This window comes from Podarcis gaigeae (assembly GCF_964106915.1).
Source record: "Podarcis gaigeae genome assembly, chromosome: 7".
Lineage (NCBI taxonomy): Eukaryota > Metazoa > Chordata > Lepidosauria > Squamata > Lacertidae > Podarcis > Podarcis gaigeae.
Window position 1 is genome coordinate 84814584 of NC_139683.1, and position 22155 is coordinate 84836738.

Below are 22155 nucleotides of genomic sequence, written 5' to 3' on the forward strand. Positions count from 1 at the left end.
CATAGCTGTCAACTTACAGATTTGAAAATAAGGGACCAGCAGCCAAAATAAGGGATTTTAGTCAACCAGCTCACGAGCCAAAGGCAGAAAGCCCAGCCAGCCCAGCAGCCAAACGAAGCCTCAAGTGGTGGTTCCCACAGCGCAGCAAACCGGCAAAAGGGATGCAGCAAGGAAAACCACCGTCACCTCTCCACTGGGAAGCGCTGAGCAAAGGCGAGTCCCCAGGCAACTCGGCCGATTTGATCGGCACAAGGCATGCAAGCTCCACCCCCCCAGTCGTTCTTAGACTCCTTATTGGGTGAGCAACGCAGCCAAGCAACACAGTTGGAGCCTCCCTCCTCCCTGGCCGGCAGGGAGGGAGGGAGAGGAGCTGCTTCCTTTGAAACCCGGGAAATTTAAGGGACATCATCAATAAGGGACAGCAGCGGGACTCGGCGCTGGGTTAAGGGAGTTTCCCACCAAATAAGGGACGGTTGACAGCTATGCCCCAAGCTTAGATTACTACCATGGTTTCTATGTGGGGCTGCCCTTGGGCCTGGTTCAGAGGCTCCAGTTCATGCAGAATGCTAATGGGGGCTGGCAAAGTGTGACACAACAGTTAAAACTTTTGTACCGGCTGCTCATCTAATACCGAGTCAGGTTCCAGGTTTTTGTATTAACAGACAAATTCTTGCACAACTTAGGTCCAGGGTACTTTAGGGAACACCTAAACCATTCTATCTCGGCTCAAATGTGGAGGTCATCTGCAGAAGCATTGTTGAACATATTTCAAAATGGCAAGACTCATACGACAGGAACAAGAAACTAACCATCTGGTTATATTAGCATTTTTCTATATTAGCAACACTCAGTCTCCCCTCAATTTAGTGCTTGTAGAAACTATTATTGTTTGCATCTGAACTATGCCTTTGGGTTGTGGGAGGGGAGAGAGAGGCAGGTGTTCAGTTTGTAATTTTCTTTTCAATAAAAAAGTAAAAGAAACTGAGCCTTTAGTGCCATTGGCCCAATCCTGTGGAATGCTCTGCCAATAGAGATTCATCAGGCACCTTCTGTTTGAATCTTTAAGCACCTATTGAAAACCTTTCTGTGGTACCAAACTCATGCTGCCAACTAAGAAAATTGTTGTTGTTTAGTTGTTTAGTCGTGTCCGACTCTTCGTGACCCCATGGACCAGAGCACACCAGGCACTCCTGTCTTCCATTGCCTCCCGCAGTTTGGTCAAATTCATGCTGGTAGCTTCAACAACACTATCCAACCATCTCGCCCTCTTCTCCTTGTGCCCTCCATCTTTCCCAACATCAGGGTCTTTCCAGGGAGTCTTCTCTTCTCATAAGGTGGCCAAAGTCTTGGAGCCTCAGCTTCAGGATCTGTTCTTCCAGTGAGCACTCAGGGCTGATTTCCTTCAGAATGGAGAGGTTTGATCTTCTTGCAGTCCATGGGACTCTCAAGAGTCTCCTCCAGCACCATAATTCAAAAGCATCCATTCTTCGGCAATCAGCCTTCTTTATGGTCCAGTTCTCACTTCCATCCATCACTACTGGGAAAACCATTGCTTTATCTATACAGACCTTTGTCCGTATAGTTAAGAAAATATCCTTCTGTAATAGTTGATCTCTGTTCTTAATTTTTTATATCATTTTTATTGTAGGGTTTTATGTACGATTGTTGTAAACAGCTCTGATATTTTTTATGAACAGCAATACACAGCTATTTTATAAATAAATTAACAATAATTCCAGAGCAACAAATCCAAGCAACTGTTAAAGTAGAATCTTGGAAGCAACCCACTGAATGACTTGGAAAATATTTCCTTCCCTGGTCTCACCCTCTGGCTACATTAGTACAGCTGGCTACATCAGTCTACTCTTAAAAATAAACGTTCTTCTTATGCATCAACTTGTTTGAATTTAAGTCTAAGCTAAACCATAGCTTAGCATGAACAATCAACTGTGTGGACCTCTGGATAAGAGACTGTACTTCTGGATTTCTGGATAAGAGAGGAAGTAATGATGATGAATTTATTATTTATACCCCACCCATCGGGCTGGGTTTCCCCAGCAATTCTGTTCTGCCTTGGTTCCGACCACACTTGGAGTATTGTGTCCTGTTCTGGGCACCGCAATTTAAGAAGGATGTTGACAAACTGGAACATGTGCAGAGGAGAGCAACCAAAAGATGACCAAGGCTCTGGAATCTAAGCCTCATCAGGAACAGTTGAGGGAGCTGGGTATGTTTAGCCTGGAGAAGAGGAGACTGAGAGGAGATAGGATAACCATCTGCAAATATCTCTAGGGTTGCCACATGGCAGAAGGAGCAAGCTTGTTTTCTCCTGCTCCAAAGGCTAGAAGGGAGATTTCGACTAAACATCAGGACGTACTTTCTGACAGTAAGAGCTGTTTGACAGTCATACAGAGCCCCCGGTCGTTTCATGGACTATTGACCCGTACACCACTAATCCGCTGCCACCAACCAGGTTTTCCCCGGTAAAACACTTAGTCTCAGTCTGGTTCTCAAGTTAACAATGAAGATTGTAGTTTATTGCAAACACAAATAAACTTTAAATGCATTCGAAACGCTGTTACCCTTTCCCCTCTTAGCCTTATTTCATCCTGTCTCTAACACTTCTACCTCCCCTCACACAAGAACCACCTGCACTAACTGTCTCTCTATTTCCATCTGTCTTCCAACTGCTTTTTCCCAACTGTCTAAACCTCTGGCTAAGCCTTTTTTAAAACAAGTAGGCTCCACCTCTGGGTTTTTCTATTGGTCTACCTATTAACCCTTTCTCTCCCCCTATACAGACATTTCCAAAAGAATGGGCAAACGTCACAACAGTGGAACGGTCTTCCTTGGGAGGTTGTGGACTCTCCTTTATTGGAGGTTTCTAAGCAGAGTGGCACTGTGGCTTAAATCACAGAGCCTAGGATTTACTGATCAGAAGGTCAGCGGTTCAAATCCCCGCGACGGGGTGAGCTCCCGTTGCTTGGTCCCTGCTCCTGCCAACCTAGCAGTTCAAAGCATGTCAAAGTGCAAGTAGATCAATAGGTACCACTCTGGCGGGAAGGTAAACTGCATTTCCGTGCACTGCTCTGGTTCACCAGAAGCGGCTTAGTCATGCTGGCCACATGACCCGGAAGCTGTCTGCGAACAAACGCCGGCTCCCTCGGCCTATAGAGCGAGATGAGCGCCGCAACCCCAGAGTCAGTCACGACTGGACCTAATGGTCAGGGGTCCCTTTACCTTTTACCTTAAGCAGAGGTTGGATGGCCATCAGCAATAGGTGACCCCAACTCTACAATTCTATGATTCTATGAAAGTGTAAGACAGGAGTGTTTTCCCAGGCCTGGTACCCAAGAGCTTTGTAACTTGGAGATGCTAGGGGCACAAGAACCTTATCTTCTCATTCTTCTCCCAGTGAACCCAAACCCATTCATAAGCAGTCAGAGAGCCAGAAATGAAAATCTTCCTTCTGATTGTTCCCCAAGCTCTGTCTTTTACTGGAAACTCAAAAGCACTTCACAACTGAAGTCATGCAGTCTGGGGTGTTAAAGAGCCAAGGTAAATTGCAGTAAATGCACAAAGTATAAAGGGGAGGTGTGCATTGCCAAGTACAGGAATGTGTGCAGAGAGAGGTGGGTGCTGCAGGAACCCATCACGGGACCACTGTAGGTCGAGAGATTTCAACCTCCCTCGTGTTTCCTGCAGAAGACACTAGTGGAATGTCAAGCTACAGAGGCTACCGTGTGATGAAAAAGGTCTCAGTGAAGAGTGAATAAGAAAAGGGTTTCTTTCTCAGGTCCACTCACCTGATGGTGTAGGCAAGTATCTGGGATTCAGATTTTTATAACGTCTCTATTTATAGCTGTACTTTCTTGTGTCAGCCTAACAATGCTCATCCTCTCTTTGCAGAAGCTTTTAGCCAATTTCCCATGCTGCTCCTTGGCAGAATATTAGCAAAGGCTTCCATGTGGGGGTGGGGAAACAGCTTTTAAAAATGTTAAATATATCTGTTATGAGGCTTCGCTTTCGGATTCAATGCAGAACAGGTCTTAGAGATTATTTGGAGGCTTTAAAGATTCAAATTTCCCCAAGGGCTTTTGTCAGCTTCCACCAACTTTAAGATGCCTCGTGGATTAGATGGCTGTTAATACCAGGAGATTAAACACTTTCTTCACAATATTAAGAAAGGGAACCTATGCCTTGTGTTCCAGAAGCACACTGAAAAAAGAAGCATGCACCTTCAGAAAACAATTAGGCATTTATCTTAGGGTTCTAAAAAAATCCACAAACCAGTGCAACAGATCTCAATGAAAATCTTACCCGTCACCAGCTGTTGTCCAGCCAGTCCCACTGGAACCATCCCCAGGTTATTCATTGCAGTTGCCCAGGCTGCTGGTTCAGTGACTGACATGTTAAGTTGCGAGGTATCTATAGCTATGCTGCCCACACCATCTGCTGCTGCAGGAGGGGGTAAAAACACCTTCTTAGTTCATAATCAAAGAAGCAAGTATGACAAGCTGCAAATTAGCAAAAAAAAACCACGAAAATAATAATCTGTCCGATTGCTGCAGCGTAGGGTTTTTGGGACTTCTTGTTAGTCATTCTCTCCTGATCATCTGTGGGGAAACTTGCAGCACAGCAGCCAACCAACAAAAACCAGTGCACAAAGAAACCTAATCCAATAAGGGCAAAGGTTCCTATGGAAACAAATTCCCAAGGACATTGATGCATTTGCAAGAATAACCAATTTAGAATGCTTTTCAGTTTCGCACCAAAATAAAGACATTAGCAAGGTGCCAGGAAGAAAGAGCCAGGTCAAGATGGCAAATCTCAGGGAGATACCACATTCTGATTAAGAGCAGAAACGCTGAAATCCAGCGCTGAGGCAATGAATAAAATCAAACACAAAACATCACTGATGATGACACGGAGGCATTCACCTGTGGCCATGGTTCTAGAAGGTTTTCTTCAGCTTGTTCCACTTTCACTTCTTCACCTGATACTGTTTTAACATCTTGAAATGTTCATCCCTAGAATGGGTATGCTCTGGAAGGAAAATAAAAACAACAATTTAAATACTGCTTTAAAATATCTCTTCAAGGCAGATTGTGGCGGGCAGTCCACCTTGCAATGTCCAAGTTGGGTCTCCCAGTCCAAGTTGGGTCTCCAGAGCAGTTTTGACCATGCACCTTTCGAAGGCATCAGAAATGATGTTAAGGCAAGAACCCCCACCCCACCCTGCTTTGCTGCCTGAGAACAGAACAAATAGTGCTATATAATAACTTGTTTAATGCGCAGCCTCTGGGCTGAGCAACCTCTCAGCAGTTTACGTCTTATCAGCACCTGCACAGCCGCCTTAGCGAGCTGGCTTACACTGGATGGGCGGACTTGAGGCTACAAATGAATTTTTTTTTAAAGTTAAATATTAATTGATACTGAAAGCTTGAAGAAAACTGTTGCCTGCTAAGTTGCACAGTAAGGGGGGGGGAGGCAGGGAAAACCACCTTGGGATAACTTTTAACATCCTTTAGAGTTGAGGACAGGGTGCCACACAATTGACCGACGGCCAGTTTCTTTTTAAATACGCTGGCATCGTAATGATATTTGTATTGCATCAAAACCTGCACAGTGCAGTCCCGGGCATCTGCATCTAGTAATAAACCCCACTGCATTTAACACTGGTGTATCTCACCCATCCCTGCTCAGCTGGGTCTCATCCAGCCTTACTACTGAGCCTAGCAAATCTTAAGCCCTGGGGAAAAGGGTGGGGTGCAGAGCCAGCTGTACCATGTGGCTGGCTGAGGTGGACACTTCAGCGGCAGATCAGAGAGGGGTGGCAGACCAGGCTCCGAGCTCTCCTTCCTCCGGAGATTTGGTTGATGGGAGGGGGGGCAGGAGGAGGCAGCAGTGGAAGGGACCTGTGAAACAGTGTGGCATTGAACTAGTTTCAAGCTGCAATCCCTTTGAACTTATCCCTTTGAACTTACTTCCCAGTAAGCCTGCATGGGATCAGGCTGCCAATCCCTTTCAACTCAGTACGACTTGCAGCTGGTTAAGCAGTCTTAGGATTTGGCTGCACGCAGAGCCGTCTTTCCCATTGGTCTTAGTGGTGTATCGCGCCAGGGCGCCGCCCTCTCAGGGGCACCCTAGCCAGTGGGGGAGCTGTGCGGCTTTGCTGGCAGCCTCCCCTTTGCCTGGACGCCCGCCAGCTGTGCCCCGCCAACTATATGGCTGGCAGGCATGCAGCTTTCTTCCCAAGCCTCCGCAGGCAGAGAGCAATCCCCACAGAGGCTTAGAATGGAAGCTGCTTCCCTCCCAAGCCTCTGCATCTTCTAAAGTCGGCCCTGGTCCTGGTCGTTGTCCTCCTGCTTCCAGGCAAAAGGCGGTGTGCTGCCTTCCTGGGCTGCCTTCTTGGGCGCCCTAACACTGGAGAGCATGTCCGCCAGCATGTTTTCCTGCTTGATTGCTGCCACTACACCGGGAATCGGGACAGTGGGGGAGTTTTCTACCGCCCCTTCCATTGTTTTGGAGTTGCCAGGGGAGGCGCCGGAGGGATCTTTGCACCACGGTGCCGGATATACTTAAGACGGTCTTGGCTGCAAGTCCCACTCTATAGCAGGGCTTTTTAAAAGCAACAAGATCGGTTTGATAGAGGTGGATTGGGATCAATGGATCTGCATCCTCAAAGGGATGGTCATCTCCATCATACTTCCAGTCTGTCAGAAGAAAGTGGGTGGATATTCTTGAAAGTTCAATTCAGGAGATTTATTTATTTCTCACTCCATTCTCCAAAATACCAACCTGCAGCTACCGTTACACATTTTCCTTTTCCTTCAAGTGTCTCCTCAAATGCACCATCTCAGTAAAAAACCAGATCCACACACATGCTTCACCTGCAGCCTAAACAAAGTCATTTGTGAGCATTTGCTCACATAGATGCCTTTGAATCTCCCCAGAGCCAAACTTACAGGGCTGGGGCAGAAAAAGAGGTGACCTTGATATCAATTAAAGCATTTCAACTCCTGTTGATTTCAATGGAATAATTAAGCAAGCTGATCTTTTGCTGGAAAGTTCAGTCCAATCCCTGTATGTATTGACTCCATGGTAAGCTCCATTATGTTGAATTCGGTCTCATGTGTGTGTTGAGGATTGCAGCCTTAGAGGTCCTACTTTCAGAGTGCTGTCCTGCAAACCTAATTCTGCCACTGGGTTAGTTTTGTATTTTTAATTTATCAGTCCCACTGGTTTTTGTTTCAGGACCAAAGGCTAGGTTTGTGGTGGCGGCATCAAGCTTGTTTTTATCATCCACCAATCAATTCTATGCACACTTTCTTGGGAGTAAGTGCCACTGAACATAAATGGGTGTTTTTCTAAATAAGAGGGACGGAGTGAGTTCTTGTCTGAAAATCATACTTGAATTCTCTTACGCAGAAGCTCTTTCTCTGACCATGGATGCGCAGAGAGTAATAGATGATCTTTAGTATGGAGACAATGGCACTGTGCACATGCGTAATGGCATGCGTCCCTATTGTTAGGGAAACATCAATGTTCAAAATTATAACCCATTCAAGTCAATGTGACCCCTATCGCTGCTGAGCTGATGTCTGGGCTGAGGGTAAATAATCCCTAGCAAAAGTCAGCCTTGAAGTAAAGAATGATGAACCTTTTTAAATTAGGTACCTGTATTTCTCAAACCTATCTATTCTTAAGTAAATCAGCCCTGAGTGCTCACTGGAAGGACAGATCCTGAAGCTGAGGCTCCAATACTTTGGCCACCTCATGAGAAGAGAAGACTCCCTGGAAAAGACCCTGATGTTGGGAGTGATTGAGGGCACAAGGAGAAGGGAACGACAGAGGATGAGATGGTTGGACAGTGTTCTCGAAGCTACCAGCATGAGTTTGACCAAACTGCGGGAGACAGTGGAAGACAGGAGTTCCTGGCGTGCTCTGGTCCATGGGGTCACGAAGAATCGGACACGACTAAGTGACTAAACTACAAATTTCTCTTTGTGGCAGAAAACTAAATCTGCATCAGCATGCCTGCAAGGGGAACACACTGTAGAATGTAACCACCATAAGCCAACAGCATGTTCTGTTTTAGGACAAGAGTCACAAACAGCATGTTAGTTACTCTTTAAACAAACGTTCTGCAGCATTATGAATAAAGCATTTGGCCTGTAGCTAGAAATGCGGCGGAGTTCACAGCTTTTACCTTGCTGGTTTTTTATAGACAGCAAAGGCTTAAACCAAAGCTCTCGGGATGAAACGAAGACTCAACGGGACTGTGTCAGCTGACAACCACAAGCCAAGGCCTCGGTGGCCCAATTCACCCATCCACCTCCGTATTACTTCAACAGGCCAGAAGACCGGCAGGTGGCCACACTTTTGAGCTCTTGGTTGAGAGTTGGCAAGCCCAGTGTGAAACCAGAAAGTCCCCTTAATAAAGTGAAAAGGGAATATTCGGAGTTTTCCAGGGTGAGGACATTGACGGGTACTCAAATGATTCTGGGCATAGGACCATGAACAAAATTTCAGCCACTAATTTAGTTCAGGCTTTCAGAGATTAAAAAGAAAAAGAAACTGGCTCTTGCTGGCAGCTTGCTGAGGTAATTTTCTGGGGCCAGTATAGTATATGTGGATTGGGGCCTCTGCCCGCCTGTAATCTATTGGCAACAACTGCTGCTTATGTACATACTAAATCTAAACGAAGTACCTCTGGGCAAATTAAGATGGCAAGTGGCTTTGTATAGCACCCACCTGCCCTGTTAAACAAAGTGTATAAATGCAAAATGGGAGATGAGAGGATTGATCTGGAGCCCAGCGCAAACATCCTGAGGCTCTGGCTCCCTTAACTCACCACCTAACAGCGTCTCTGATTTAGGAAAGAGCCAATCTTTGGGTCTCCACTCACCTCATTATTGGCCCTTGAGGGATGAGATTCAGATTGGAAGTGGCAAAGCTGAGAGCAGTTTTTGTCCATCATGGCATCCCCAGGGAAATAGCTTCGAACCATGTTCCATTTGCAAGTAGCATGCATCAATTTGCCAGAGAATCATTATCATTATGACTCGCAAAAGCTCAACCTACCCCCGATGGCCTAGCTAAGCACAGGGCTATACAGTTTTTGCCAATATGTATGCGCCATCTATAGAGAGTGTTCATAATTCCAGAGACAAAATAGCAATTTAGTTCTCAGCAAGTTATGTGTTGATGTGTTATTCTCAATTCCAGCAAAGTCCAACATGCTGTATCCCTGCCCCAGTTTCTGAATAAAGCACTGATAATGTAGATGTAAGTCAAACTTCCTTCAAGAAGCAGAACACAGGAAGACATAAAAAGTCTCAAAGCAACAACCTGCAAGATAAATAGCTGCTGCCTTGAGTGCTCCTTTAAATATTATTCCAGCACTATTTTAAACTAAATCCTGGTCACTGTTAATTGGTGGATGCGCTTAAGATGTGTCAAATGTGCGGCTCTTTTTATTTTTATTTTATCATGCTGGCAGCTGCAGTCAGACTAAACCTGCATCTAAAAATAGCACAATTTGGAATTCCCTAACATGATGCATTATGAAAGTCCAGTATAGTGATAACAAAAGCATATGCAGTACAAAATCATCACCCAGAGGGAAGTAGGTTTGCAAGCCTGCTGGCCGCTGTGCTGGTGATAAAAAAAAAAAACAAACCAGATCCCGTCGTTGCACATATACAAAATGCCACCATATCTCAACAACTATGTCTCCATTTTTCATTCTGCCTAGAAGTTGGTTCTAAAACGTGCATCACTCTCCAATCTTGAAGGTAAAGGATGCTCATTGAATAAATTATACTGTTTTCTCATTTAACAGACAAGAAGTCTGAACAGAACCCAGAGAGAAAAACACATTTCCCCCACTCACCCCAAACTCTCTTGAAACAATAATTTTGGAATAGAAACCACCAGGGGCTTTGCCATGTACATTTGTCTCTTTACATGTATGCTTTCCATCAAGATTTCGAAAATTCTGGGCTAATGGCATACCTTCAGTAACTAATATAACCCAAGCCAAGCATGTCAAATACCCTGATTTGCCACAAAACAAACAGAACACACTTGCCACAATCCAGTTTCACTTGTGCACCAGATAAACAGGCCACTGGAAGCAATGCTGTGCTCACGGATGGCATTCACATGTTCATCTTACTTATTGTCATGGGTCCCAATCCAGAGGCGGAAATTCCGGATGGAACAGCTATGAATAAATATGATTGCAGAAAACATAGCACTGGAATAGAAGAACTGTCAGGTGGTTATTGTCACCTGTCGGGGAAAATAGCTGTATCATTTTGCATCACCAGTAGCTGTATTTGATGTTTTGATTCCTTTTGAATATTAAATAAACATTTTGGTTTCTCTCTTTAGCGTTCCAAATACAATACATACAAAAGCCTCTGTTAAAAAACAGAAGGGAAAGGAAGGACTCCTGGTAAGAGATGGGTTGCACCTCACAGTGGGTGGCAATACTGTGTTTGCTATGAGTCTCACAAACCTGATCAGGAGAGCTTTAAACTGAATCCTAAGGGGTAAGGAGACATGGGAAAACATGCTACTGGGGATAAGAGCTTCACGGATGCACAGAAAACTGAGGTGGTGCTCCAGAAACCTGCTAAAAGGCAGGAAACTACAAGAAGAAAGCAGTTGGAAAGAATGACTCTTGGTTTCAGTTGTCTCTATACTAATGCACAGAGAATGGGAAACAAGCAAGACAAATTAGAGCTTTTAATACAGGATGGCAAATATGATTTAGTAGACATTACTGAAAACTAGTGAGATGAAACTCATGACTGGAATGTTCCAAAGGAATAGATCAAACAGGAAGGGAGGAGGAGTCGCATTATATGTAAAGGATGAATACACTTGTGAAGAGATCCAAGACCTGGAACATGGAAGGCAGATCAAGAGTATATAGGTAAAAATTACAGGAGAGGGAAACAACAGAGACCTTACTGTGAGGGTCTGCTATAGACTTCCAAGACAGACTGAAGGCTTGGACGATGCCTTCCTAGGCCAGATTAATAATAGTAATAATAACAATACTAATAGTACCACTCTATTCTCTGATAGCTTGTGGCTGCTGCCCAAAGGGGCACCCATCATTGGGTTGTGTCAGGCTGGCAGCACCAGTCTGCAACACCACTGTGCCAAGTAAGGGCAAGCATACTTTCATTCTCTCTCTTTAAGAATGCATACTCTATTTGGAATATGGTTGATTTGCATTTTAAAAAAATTAAGGAACGAACGGGGGCATTATACTCTGCAATGCAGGACTTGCAGTAGTGCACACTTGCATGATCTGTAGCATATAACTGCATCAGGATGAATAAATGAAGTAGAACTCTACACGTTGCTGTCAAATGTTTTTGAGTTTGTAGTGAAGCTCAAAATAGTAAATTTTCAAGGCTACAATCCTGAGATCTGGATGTAACTGTGCTCTAAGAACTAGGTAAAATTTCACAACTGCCTCAAATCTCACTTTTCTGTCCTGAGCCAAGCAGTCCTTTTTATTTCTCAAAATTCTTCTGAATGCTCCAGAAACAAAACAAAACCCAGGAATGTTTATCCATGACCAGAGAAAATTAGCTGAAGTAAAGGACAAGTCATCCAACAATGAATCCCAGTTAAAAGCTTAGGCTAAAACTTAAAACAGTTTAAAAATGGAGAGGAGGGACTCACGAGTTGTCTGTATTTTTCCTATTCCTGGGTATGATTTTTTTTTTTGAAAAAAAATCTCTGGAACTTTATTCAGTGATTTAAGGTACCTCTTGCTGTCTCTCCTGTGAAGTGTTTACTCAGCAGCCGGATCTGAATATCACATGTTATGTGTTCCCTGCAGCACCTTCTCACTTTCTGCCACAGAGGCATCTCCCAAGAGCAAGTGTCTAGCTAACATAAAAAGGCATTTCTCAGCTGCCAATGGCAAGCAACCAAGCTGCAAAGATCTCAGTAGCTCACTGCTTATCTTCTTGGTATGCTTTTTACATAAGCGTGCAAAGCTTCTGTCTTCTCAGACAAAATCTGTATTTTTTTTAAAAAAAAATCATTGCTTTTCATTTTACAGTTTGCTCAGGCTGCTGCTCCTGGGCTTCTTGCAGGCTACCTTTGCCTGACATCCCACGAACCAAAGTTGGCACACTGGTGAGACGAGGGCATGCCAACAGGAGGACTCAGCTTCACCCTCTTAGCCTTTGCTTCTTCCTGTACTATTATGTGTGCACACCTCCAAATGATAACCAGACTTAGCTAATCAGACTTTGCGTAGGCCAGCTATGCAGTTGGGGTTTTCATATGCTTTAGGTAGACTAGTCCTGTGCTTGATGCTCAAAAGTAGGCTCGCTATGTGCTGCTGCTGTATGGTAATTCTTGCTGTACACAGATGGTCTTCTGTACATGCATAATCTTTACCCCAAAATGTGCTTCTCACTTCTGAATCACAAACAGCAGTTGCCCTTGGGCAGAATCTGCTGACAAACTAGAAGGGCCATCCCAACAGGGTTCTCTGGAGCTCTTACAATCCACTGATTCAGCCCCTTGTACACAGTGGCGTAGCAAGGTCAGGTGGTACCCGGTGAGGAATTTTTTTTGTCACCCTCGCACATTGAAATTCCCCCTTCCTCCCACGCAGGCAGCTATCCGATGTAGATCCCGCCTCTTCCCCCTCCCTCCTTCCCCCGTCAAATAAAGCCGTGCCCTGCCCTCCTCCAGCAGCCCAGGAGTGTGGGGGCAATGGCGCCCGTGACTCCCAAGCCTCCCCTGAGCTGTCAAAACGAAGGGGGAAGAGGGGAAGGCCACCGGCAAAGCAGCGCAGCTCCCCACCTTCCACCAACAGCTTGGGAGTCATGGGCAGGCAGCGTGCTGAATGTCACCCCCTCAGTGAGTGCGTGCGGCCACACTCAAAGCTGTCAACTTACAGATTTGAAAGTAAGGGGCCAGCAGCCTCGAAAATAAAGGATCAGCAGCCAAAATAAGGGATTTTAGTCAACCAGCAGCCAAACGAAGCCTCAAGCGGTGGTTCCCACAGCGCAGCAACCTGGCAAAGGGGATGCAGCAAGGAAAACCACCGTCACCTCTCTGCTGGGAAGCGCTGAGCAAAGGCGAGTCCCCAGGCAACGTGGTCGATTTGATCGGCACAAGGCATGCAAGCTCCACCGCCCCAGTCATTCTTAGACTTCTTATTGGGTGAGCAACGCAGCCAAGCAGCACAGCTGGAGCCTCCCTCCTCCTTTGCCGGCAGGGAGGGAGGGAGAGGAGCTGCTTCCTTTGAAACCCGGGAAATTTAAGGGACATCATCAATAAGGCCCAGCAGCAGGACATGGCGCTGGGATAAGGGACTTTCCAGCCAAATAAGGGACGGTTGACAGCTATGCTCAAAGCTGTGCTGCTGTTCATGAGGCAAGGCCGGGACATGGACGGCACGGGCAGGGAGAGCCTGGCTGGTCGCTGGGAAGGGGACGCATCACGATGAAACTCAACCATGCTCGGTTCCACAGGCAGTCTCGAGTTGCATTTTGTCACCCCCCTCATTGATGGCACACGGGGCAGCCCGCCCCCCCTGCCCCTTCCTCTGCCAGTGCTTGTAGTCATACCTCATGTTACATTTGCTTCATGTTACATTTTTTCAGGTTCCGTCCCACGGTGATCCGGAAGTACCAGAAAGGGTTACACCCGGGTTTTGCCGCTCGCACATGCGTCGCAGTGCTAAATCACACTTTGCGCATGCGTACAAGCGCCAAATCGCGCTGCGCAGATATGGCGCTTCGGGTTGTGGGCTTTTCACGTTGCGAATGGGCCTCCGGAACAGATCCTGTTCGCAACCAGAGGTACCACTGTACATGCAAACTGTCTGAAAAATGTGCAAGGAGTTGGGAAAGCGTTAGGCTGTGCTATAGGGCAGGTAGAGATGCTGCGGGGTGTAAAAGCCTACAATATCTGTTTGAACCAGGTCATGTTTGTGTTAAATGTACTGTAATTAAATTGAGACGCAGAACAGAAATTCAATGTACCATAAGAGAAGCAGATGGCAATTCGGAACGGGAACAACAGTTTCATTTCAGTATCACCTTCACCTCACGAGGTTACCGCTACTGCTGCAATTGATTCCTGAAGAGTAAAATAGACACGGCAAATTCGTAGCCTATTCTTTCGAGCATTCAGCCTACAAAGGAGGCACCTGCCATTAGTTGACTCACTGAACAGACACTGGTAGCATCCAAAAGCAGATTTTGCTAGGGAGGGAGGAGGAGGAAAACAACAGGAGGTGGGAGTCTCAAGTGTGCACACACATTGTTTGAAGACCAGGGAGAAACCTCTACTTTTATAAATGCTTGTTCTACCCTCCTCCCTCTCTCCAGATTCAGGGTCAAACTATATGTGAAATAAGTGGTCGTTGATTTTATATATAAAAAATATTATTTTACAAAAGGCAGCTATTGGGAGAGGCTGCCTTTGGCAGGGGGTATTTTAACCAGTCCTCTGCTGCCTTTCTCCCAGTTAAATACCCCTTTACAAAAGCCGCTATTAACCGTATAAGGATGTGTGTGTACTCTTGGCCCCTCCCCGCAGGACAGGAAAACAGCACAACAAGAAAGGGTGAAACACTTTCTCTCTCTTTTTTTTTAAGTATATTTATTGAATTTTCCAAAAATTGGTTTAAAAAACAAAAAGAAAGAAAAAACAGCAAAAATACAAAAAACACAAAATTAAAACAGATACAATTTCCAATACGTATTTCCACTGACTTATTTCTCAGACCTCCTCTCACCTCCCCTTCTTGTATTCCAATTTAAATTTTTAATTCAACAAATCCTTATATTCAAAATTAGACATCAAATACTTAAACAACATTGCTCATTACACGTTTCATAAAGTCGGCCAAAATATCTCTTCCATGGCTTTCCCCAATTCCAAACAGATAACAGAACATAGTAAAAATAAAGCAATTTATAGTTATATACCCTTTGGATTCCCAGACCCCACCCACCCCTTTCCCGGTTTCAGTCCCCAAAAAATGTTCATCAGTTCAATATCTTGTCTAGCCTGGAGATCTCACGTCCGAGGCTTTTAAATCTCTTTCAGCCCCTCTCTGCCGGCCTTTTTGATAGTCCTTAATGTTAAACCCCAGATTTCGAAAAGGCTTTGGCCCAACAGGGTTCAGATTCTTCCCAGCCAGCCCTCCATACTTAAAACCTCTAGGGTACGGGTGAAACCCTTTCTCACCTACAGCCACTGCTGCAGTCAGAAGTGGGAAACTCTGTAGCTGCTTTGAAACAAAACTAAAATGTTAGGAGATCCATGACTGGATCTTATACATCATAAAGTGTCTTAGTTTTCCTTGAGAATTTGGGGGGTGATTCCCCAGCCCGCCAAATAGCACGCCTGGCTGTTACACAGTGGAAATGTCTCTCTCAGAAGGTGGCGAGCTCTACTCCCTTGGAGGCTATTAAGCAGAGGCTGGGTGGTCATCTGCCATGGACATTTTGGTTGAGATTCATCCTTTGAAGGGGGTTGGACTTGGTGACTCTTGGTCTCCATTCCAACTCTACAATTCTATGAGACAGGTGAAACAGAAAAGGAGCTCCGGGATGCAAATCCGTCTCTGTGCATATTTTAATCCTTTCGTAGAGCAAAAACACTGCTTTTCTCAATGCAGAACCAAATCAAAATGTCAAAATGTTTATTCGGCTTTACGCCCATCATGAAACACAACACAACAAAACAAATCAAATAAAACAGCGGACTCGTACAAGCCACAAGCAATACAACACAGTTCACAACTCACAAGGGCAGACATTAGCCATTCACAAGAAAAGCTCAAGATTAAGACTAAGATTCTGGCACCACACCAAAATCAACATCTGCTGTCACCACAGAAAACCCTTACAACTATCAATAATCAGCCAACATTCCATTCCGTCTCTTGTACGAGACGACGGTTGTTAGGAATTTAGCAACCTGTAGGGTAATATAAGGATCCACATCTTGAAGAACCCAGGCAAGCTGTAGGTCTACTGGTTTGTCAGCCATAGGCTGGATTATGGGGTTTAGTATACTAGCACGGGCTGAACTGTACAAAGGGCAGATAAACATAACATAATGTAGAGATTCTGATGTTTTCATTTCACAAGCACACAATGAATCTATGTCTCAGGATGATCTTCAACATGTTGCCTTCAGTCTAGATTCTAGAACAGGGGTCCCCAAACTAAGGTCCGCGGGCCAGATAAGGCCCGAGGGACTCATTTATCTGGCCCATGGTGACCCCCGCGGCCCGCTGCCATCGCCCGCTCTTACCAGTGTTGTGCTGCGCAGCTGCCCACTTCTGGGTCAGAGGAGCACCGGAAATAGCTTGTGTGCATGTGCAAGTGTTATGCGCATGCACAAGTGTTGTGCACATGCGCAAGCGTTGTTTCCGGTACACATCCGGGTCGGAGGATGCCTGTGCACATGCGCACAAGCTATTTCTGGTGCTCCTCCAACCCAGAAGTGCACCGGAAATAGCGTGTGCGCACGCATATGGGCATGCGCTCCCCCGCCCTCTGGCCCGCTGCGCAATCAGCGCTGGAGACACTGGCCCGAGGCGCGGTAAGTTTGCTGACCCCTGTTCTAGAACTTGCCATCCACAAGGGTGTGTGTGGTTACTTGATAAGCATTTGAAAACCCTCCCCTTGATTAGGTTACCCATGCCTTTCCATTGTTGTCCATGCCCCAGGTGAATGAAGAAGATTTTGGTATATGCCCACCCACAATATCAGTGGGCAAGTGCGGATACAACCCCATTGCTGGGGCCACTTACATCTATTTTCAAATAGGCAAACAAAGGCATAACTCAGAATCAGTCTGTAATGAGCTTTTACTTTCAGAATGAAACCAGGGGGAGAAAATGCAATAGCTCCAGATGGTGTATGGAGTATGCGCAAAAGACAAGCGCTCAGTCTCCAATGACTCTAGAAGAATAAGCTTCTTGTTGCATATACACAAGTTGCTAACCAAAATAATTACTAACCAACAAATTAATAAGAATTAGATGAATATCAACCCAATGAACAGACAGCATTTAGAAAAGGATATTCCACAACAGATAATCTATTAACGTATTGATTTAAAAACACCTACAGTGGTGCCTCGCAAGACGAAATTAATCTGTTCCGTGAGGTTTTTCGTCTTGCAAAGCAAGCCCATTGACAACTTAGCGGATTAGCGCTATTAGCGGTTTAGCGGCTGTCAGAGCCACCCGAGGTCCCAGCTCACAAGAGACCAAAGTCCAGTCCAAGTTATATACAAAAGGCTTTATTGAAGAACATTGTTGTCGTTACATCCAAGCTCCGTGGCTCAGCATCTGTTACCCTTAGATGTTAGAAGTCCCCTCTGAGTCAGTCCCGCCCCTGCACCAGCTTAAGAGGCTTGTACTGCTCCACCTTTTCCTCTCCTTCCTTTTCCGCAGGGTCTTCCTGCCCCCCTGTGCTCCCTCCCTCCAGGACTCCCCCGAGGCTGAGTCTTCTGACGCCTGCTCCCCCCTCCTTCGTGCTTTGGGACCAGGCTCCTCCTCAGGGCTCTCCTCATTTCCGCGCGCCTCCACATTTGAACTTGGCGCGCGTACGTTGCCTCTGACCTTCCTTTCGACCGTTACGCTACTCTCGGTACTACACTCCTCCCCTTCCGGCAGGACGTTCTGCTCCGAACTCCTTCCCCTCTCTGCTTCCTGTTCTGCTCTTTCTGACACACTGGCAACTCCACCCCCTTCACTCCGTTCCGACGGAGAGGCCGGTCCCGATCTCCAACCCCCACTGGGGATTCCCTCTTCGTTCCCCTGCTTCTGACTGCTTCCCTCTCTACTGCCCCTTGGCCTGACCAGGGGGGCTCCCTTTTGGGAATCCTCGGATTCACTTGACGGACTCACTGACAAACTCGGGTCGTCGTCGTCCTCTTCCTCGTCGCCCTGGGACCCCTCCCCCTCGCTCTCTGTCCCTGAAACCCTGACAGCGGCTTTTAGCGATCAGCTGTTAAGCGGCTTAGCGGCTTAGGAAAAGGGGGGGAAGGGGGGAAAACCCGCAGGAACTCGCAAGACATTTTCGTCTTGCGAAGCAAGCCCATAGGGAAATTTGTTTTGCGAAGCGCCTCCAAAACGGAAAACCCTTTCGTCTAGCGGGTTTTCCGTCTTGCGAGGCGTTCATCTTGCAGGGCACCACTGTATATACATTGGATTCAACGATTATTAGGAGTTTTCAACACTACTGAAACCAGCACTACAACAAGCATTACAAAATTGCAGATTTGACAGCATATTTGTAGTTCTTGTTGACTTTTGCCTACTATGGCTAGATCACCTGTACATCTGACTGCAAAAGACCAGTTGAATTTTATGTAACTGGCCAGTTCCTTATCCCATTTTCTGGTTTTATGGTTATTGTAGTTTTATATAGGCTGCATACCATCTAGATGTTTTCTAGATGAGATTGTGATATATTAATACTTTTATAAATAAATAAGATTGGCAAATAGAAAGAAGGATTACCACTCAGTGTTTGTCTTCGATAGGAGGTGCTACACAGCAAACACACACATTCCACAAATCTTTTTGTTAAAGCGTTTCAAAATTTCCAAGATGGCTTTACCTGCATATTCTCAAGTCTGTACTAGCAGAATGAGATGACGGCTCTGCCTCACTTTTTTGATCTGTGTTCCCTGCATTAATCTTTCTTAAGAACTTTGTTCAACAAAAGTAAGTTTTGTCTTTTTCTAATTTGAAAAAAAACCACAACACAACCAACCACCTGCTTTAATAGACATTTTAGAGCAAAGGCAGGCAGATACAAAACCATTTTTGTCACTGTTTTGGTAGCATAAGGAATTGTAAAATTAACCACAATTGTTCCCATCAAATTAAATGACTGGACTAATCTATAATTTAAAAATTACTTCACTTACTGAAAAGGCTGTAATTACGCTACAGGGAGCAACTTAAATGGTATTTTAAGCATTTCTCTCCTTAACTGCCACAAGACGAAGAAAAATGTCAAGTCTGTTACCTAGCAATACTCAGGTAGCACTTGACCTGTCTATTTTCTAAGGACATGTTGATTAGTAAAGATTTATTCAAGTGATGAGCTTTGGGCATTTTGTAATTGATATTAGGTAATGGTGTAATACAACAATTTTCAAATATTTTGTTCTGCCCTCTCCTCCTCTAAGCTTCAAGGTCCCTCGGATTCAGAAACAGCAAAAGTTGCTGCATGCCAAAATCCGTGCGCTGGGGTAGTTCTGAATTAGAAGTTAAACAGAGGAGATTCTCGACAACCCACTCCTAATTCTGTGTATTGTGATAGGAATTTTATGGTCTTAGATGTATGGCAATGTTCATAACCGCACGTACATAGATCGGCACAGGAAGGCCAACCTGGAACCATTTTGATTCCTAAACTGATCAAATGTTTCTCTGCATGGTCAAAGTGGAAAAGCCTCCCCATTGTCTTTTCCTTCACAAATCCTGTCTTAAGGGTGTTTGAATAAGTATTTATCACTACAAAAGACTGGCCAGGCTCCTCAGGCAATCCAATCAAGTAACCTGCCAGACAGGAAATAAACAAGGACAAGAGAAAAACAATATTGAAATTTCTGTTTCAAGACCACCTTTTCTGTGATGTATCTGAGGGGTGGTCTTAGGTTACACCCCTTCTGTGATGTATGTATAATGTTTCTGGGGGTGGTCTTGGTCTACAGGATGGGAATTTCAAAAGTCTTTATAAGCCCTTGCACAGCATTTTTGTGGGTCCTCCTCCTTTCCTGCGTGTGAGGGGAGCACCCTGTTGCAACAGATCAATAAAGATCAGGCTTACTAGCTGCTTTGCTTCTCAATATTCTCTGGTTGGCCTCTGTTATTTTCTCCTACCAATAGGGAACCTATGTAAGGGCTCTATATGGGCTCTTGGATACCCCATAAGGGAAAAGGGCAGATTTTTATTTACAACAGTATCAGAAACCGTAATAACAAAAGAGCAGTTCTCTTTGCATTACTTTTTACATAAATCGAACTAGAATGACGGGATAGTAAATGTTTAGCCATCTCCCGAAATTCAATGTGAATCACTGAGAGTCCACCGCGAGTGGGCATTCAATCTACACACCTAGTGGGGTGGCGAACAAAGCACTTCTTGCGTCAGGATCTGACCCATCAAACTTCAAACTCGCCTTGGAAGAATGGCAGATGAAGGTGATGGACTATATGGAATTGGCGGAAATGACCGGCAGGATTCGAGACCAGGGAGAAGAGTCAGTGGAGGAAGATTGGAAGAAATTTAAAGACTATTTACAGAGATATTGTAAAATTAAGGAATTTTAGAATAATGTCGGATTGGAACTAAGTGGTTTCTAGCTATGATGGGTTAAAGGAATATGAAAAAAATGGGTTTATATAAGTAAAAATCTAAGATTGTAATAATTTAAGAATAAGATCTGGGTAGCAAAAAGAGGGAAAGAAATTGTTGAATTAATAATTTGATTTGGAATACAAAAAAGGGAGGTCCGAGGAGGTCCGAGAAACAAGTAAATGAAAAATAAGGAGATGAAAAGATTGATTGTTTTTAACAATTTTTGTTGGATTTTTTTCTGTTTTTTATTTTTTATTTCTTGTAATGTAAAATCCTTAATAAAAATTATTATATATATATAAAAAAAACTTCAAACTCGCCATCCAGGTGCACCACAACCCCAAGGTGGACCTGCCCACAGCTGGAGAAGCAGATTCCTACATAAGCATATGCCTTTGCTGTGTCCAAGATGGACTTTGGCTCTCTTTAGAAACAGCTTGCTCTTTCTTTCAGAAAACTATTCCGAACTATTCAAAAGCTGCAAAAAAAACTCCACTGGCTCATTCATCTACAGAACGGATGAGAATGATGGACTAGGGATCCAGGAGATCACAGGGTTCAAATCCCCACTCAGCCATGAAATTCACTGGGTGAATGTGGAGATACAGTGGACGCTCGGGTTGCGAACGTGATCCATGTTCGCAACCCGCAGCAGCGCGTCTGTGCACGCATGGGTTGCGATTTGGCTCTTCTGCACATGCGCAAAGTGCAACTTAGCGCTTCTGCGCATGCGCGGCTGCCCAAACCTGGAAGTAACCCGTTCTGGTACTTCCGGGTTTTGGCGGTCCGTAACCCGAAAAAATGCAACCTGAAGCGCCTGTAGCGCCTGTATGACTGTACTCACCATCTCTCAGCCTAACCTACCTCACAGGGTTGTTGTGAGGACAAAATGGGTAGGAGGAGAACCATGTGCACCAACCTCCTTGATGTGCTGATCCCGGGGGGCAGGTTACCATAGGCGTAGTCAAAGTCCGGTCCTGAGTCACTAGCCTGGAAATCAGTCCACAAGGAGCGGGGTGAGGTCCGAAACAGGAAGCCGGGCGGGGACAGGAGCACTGGAGGGTCAGGTCTGGGTCCGGGCAGGAACAGGAACTCAACAACGACGTTGCTCCCGCAACCTGGGACCGGGCTGACTGGCCTTTATCTTCTCTGAGGCCAGGGGCGGTCCCGGCCCCCAGGAGACCCGCCTCTCTTGGCCTTAAGGTGAGCACTCCTCCTGGGAGAAACCAGTTCCCTCCGCCTCTCTGCCCTGAGCCTCTGCAGTTCAGGAGAGGCTGAAGGGTTACTGGGCCCAGGGGGAGACTCACCTGCAGGCACTGAGTCCTCAACCACCTCTGAAGCCAGAGTGGGGTCACCTGGTGCCTGCTCCTGAGGCTCCGACACAGGTGCAGGCGCTTCAGCATCAAGGCCCTGCGCCAGTTCAGCCGGCCCTGGAGGCGGGGACTCCTGTGCAGGCTGGGATTCCTCCGGTTCAGCCTCTGAATCGGAATCCCAGGCCATCACACTTGATCTCTTTGGAAGAGAAATGTGGTAAATGATGAAATAAATACTTCTCCATCCCTTTTTGCAAACTGCCTAAAATGTGTGGCGTGTAGATTATGGGATGGAGAAATCCTCGCCATTTCCTCTCTTACACATGCTCACACACACACAGAGAGAGAGAGAGAGAGAGAGAGAGAGAGACAGAGAGAGGCAAGCATGCTGCTCACCCAATTGTAGAAGGAGGGACCCAAGGGATGCCCTGCTTGTGAGTTCT

The 22155-nt window shown here is 45.5% G+C and overlaps 1 protein-coding gene across 10 annotated transcripts in view; it reads right to left on the reverse strand.

The window, feature by feature from the left end:
* The window catches only part of ENOX1 (ecto-NOX disulfide-thiol exchanger 1), a 276927-nt gene that overhangs the window by 107220 nt on the left and 147552 nt on the right, over positions 1-22155 (reverse strand). For 7 of the 10 annotated variants that reach the window (XM_083748441.1, XM_083748450.1, XM_083748444.1 and 4 more), the window contains 2 exons: positions 4941-5046; positions 4321-4458 (listed from right to left, as the gene is read on the reverse strand). In XM_083748441.1, the coding sequence (XP_083604567.1) occupies positions 4321-4458; positions 4941-4950 (148 nt within the window). In that variant the 5' untranslated portion in view covers positions 4951-5046. The remainder of the gene's footprint in view (positions 1-4320; positions 4459-4940; positions 5047-22155) is intronic. The other 3 variants (XM_083748449.1, XM_083748447.1, XM_083748448.1) reach the window with 1 other exon arrangement.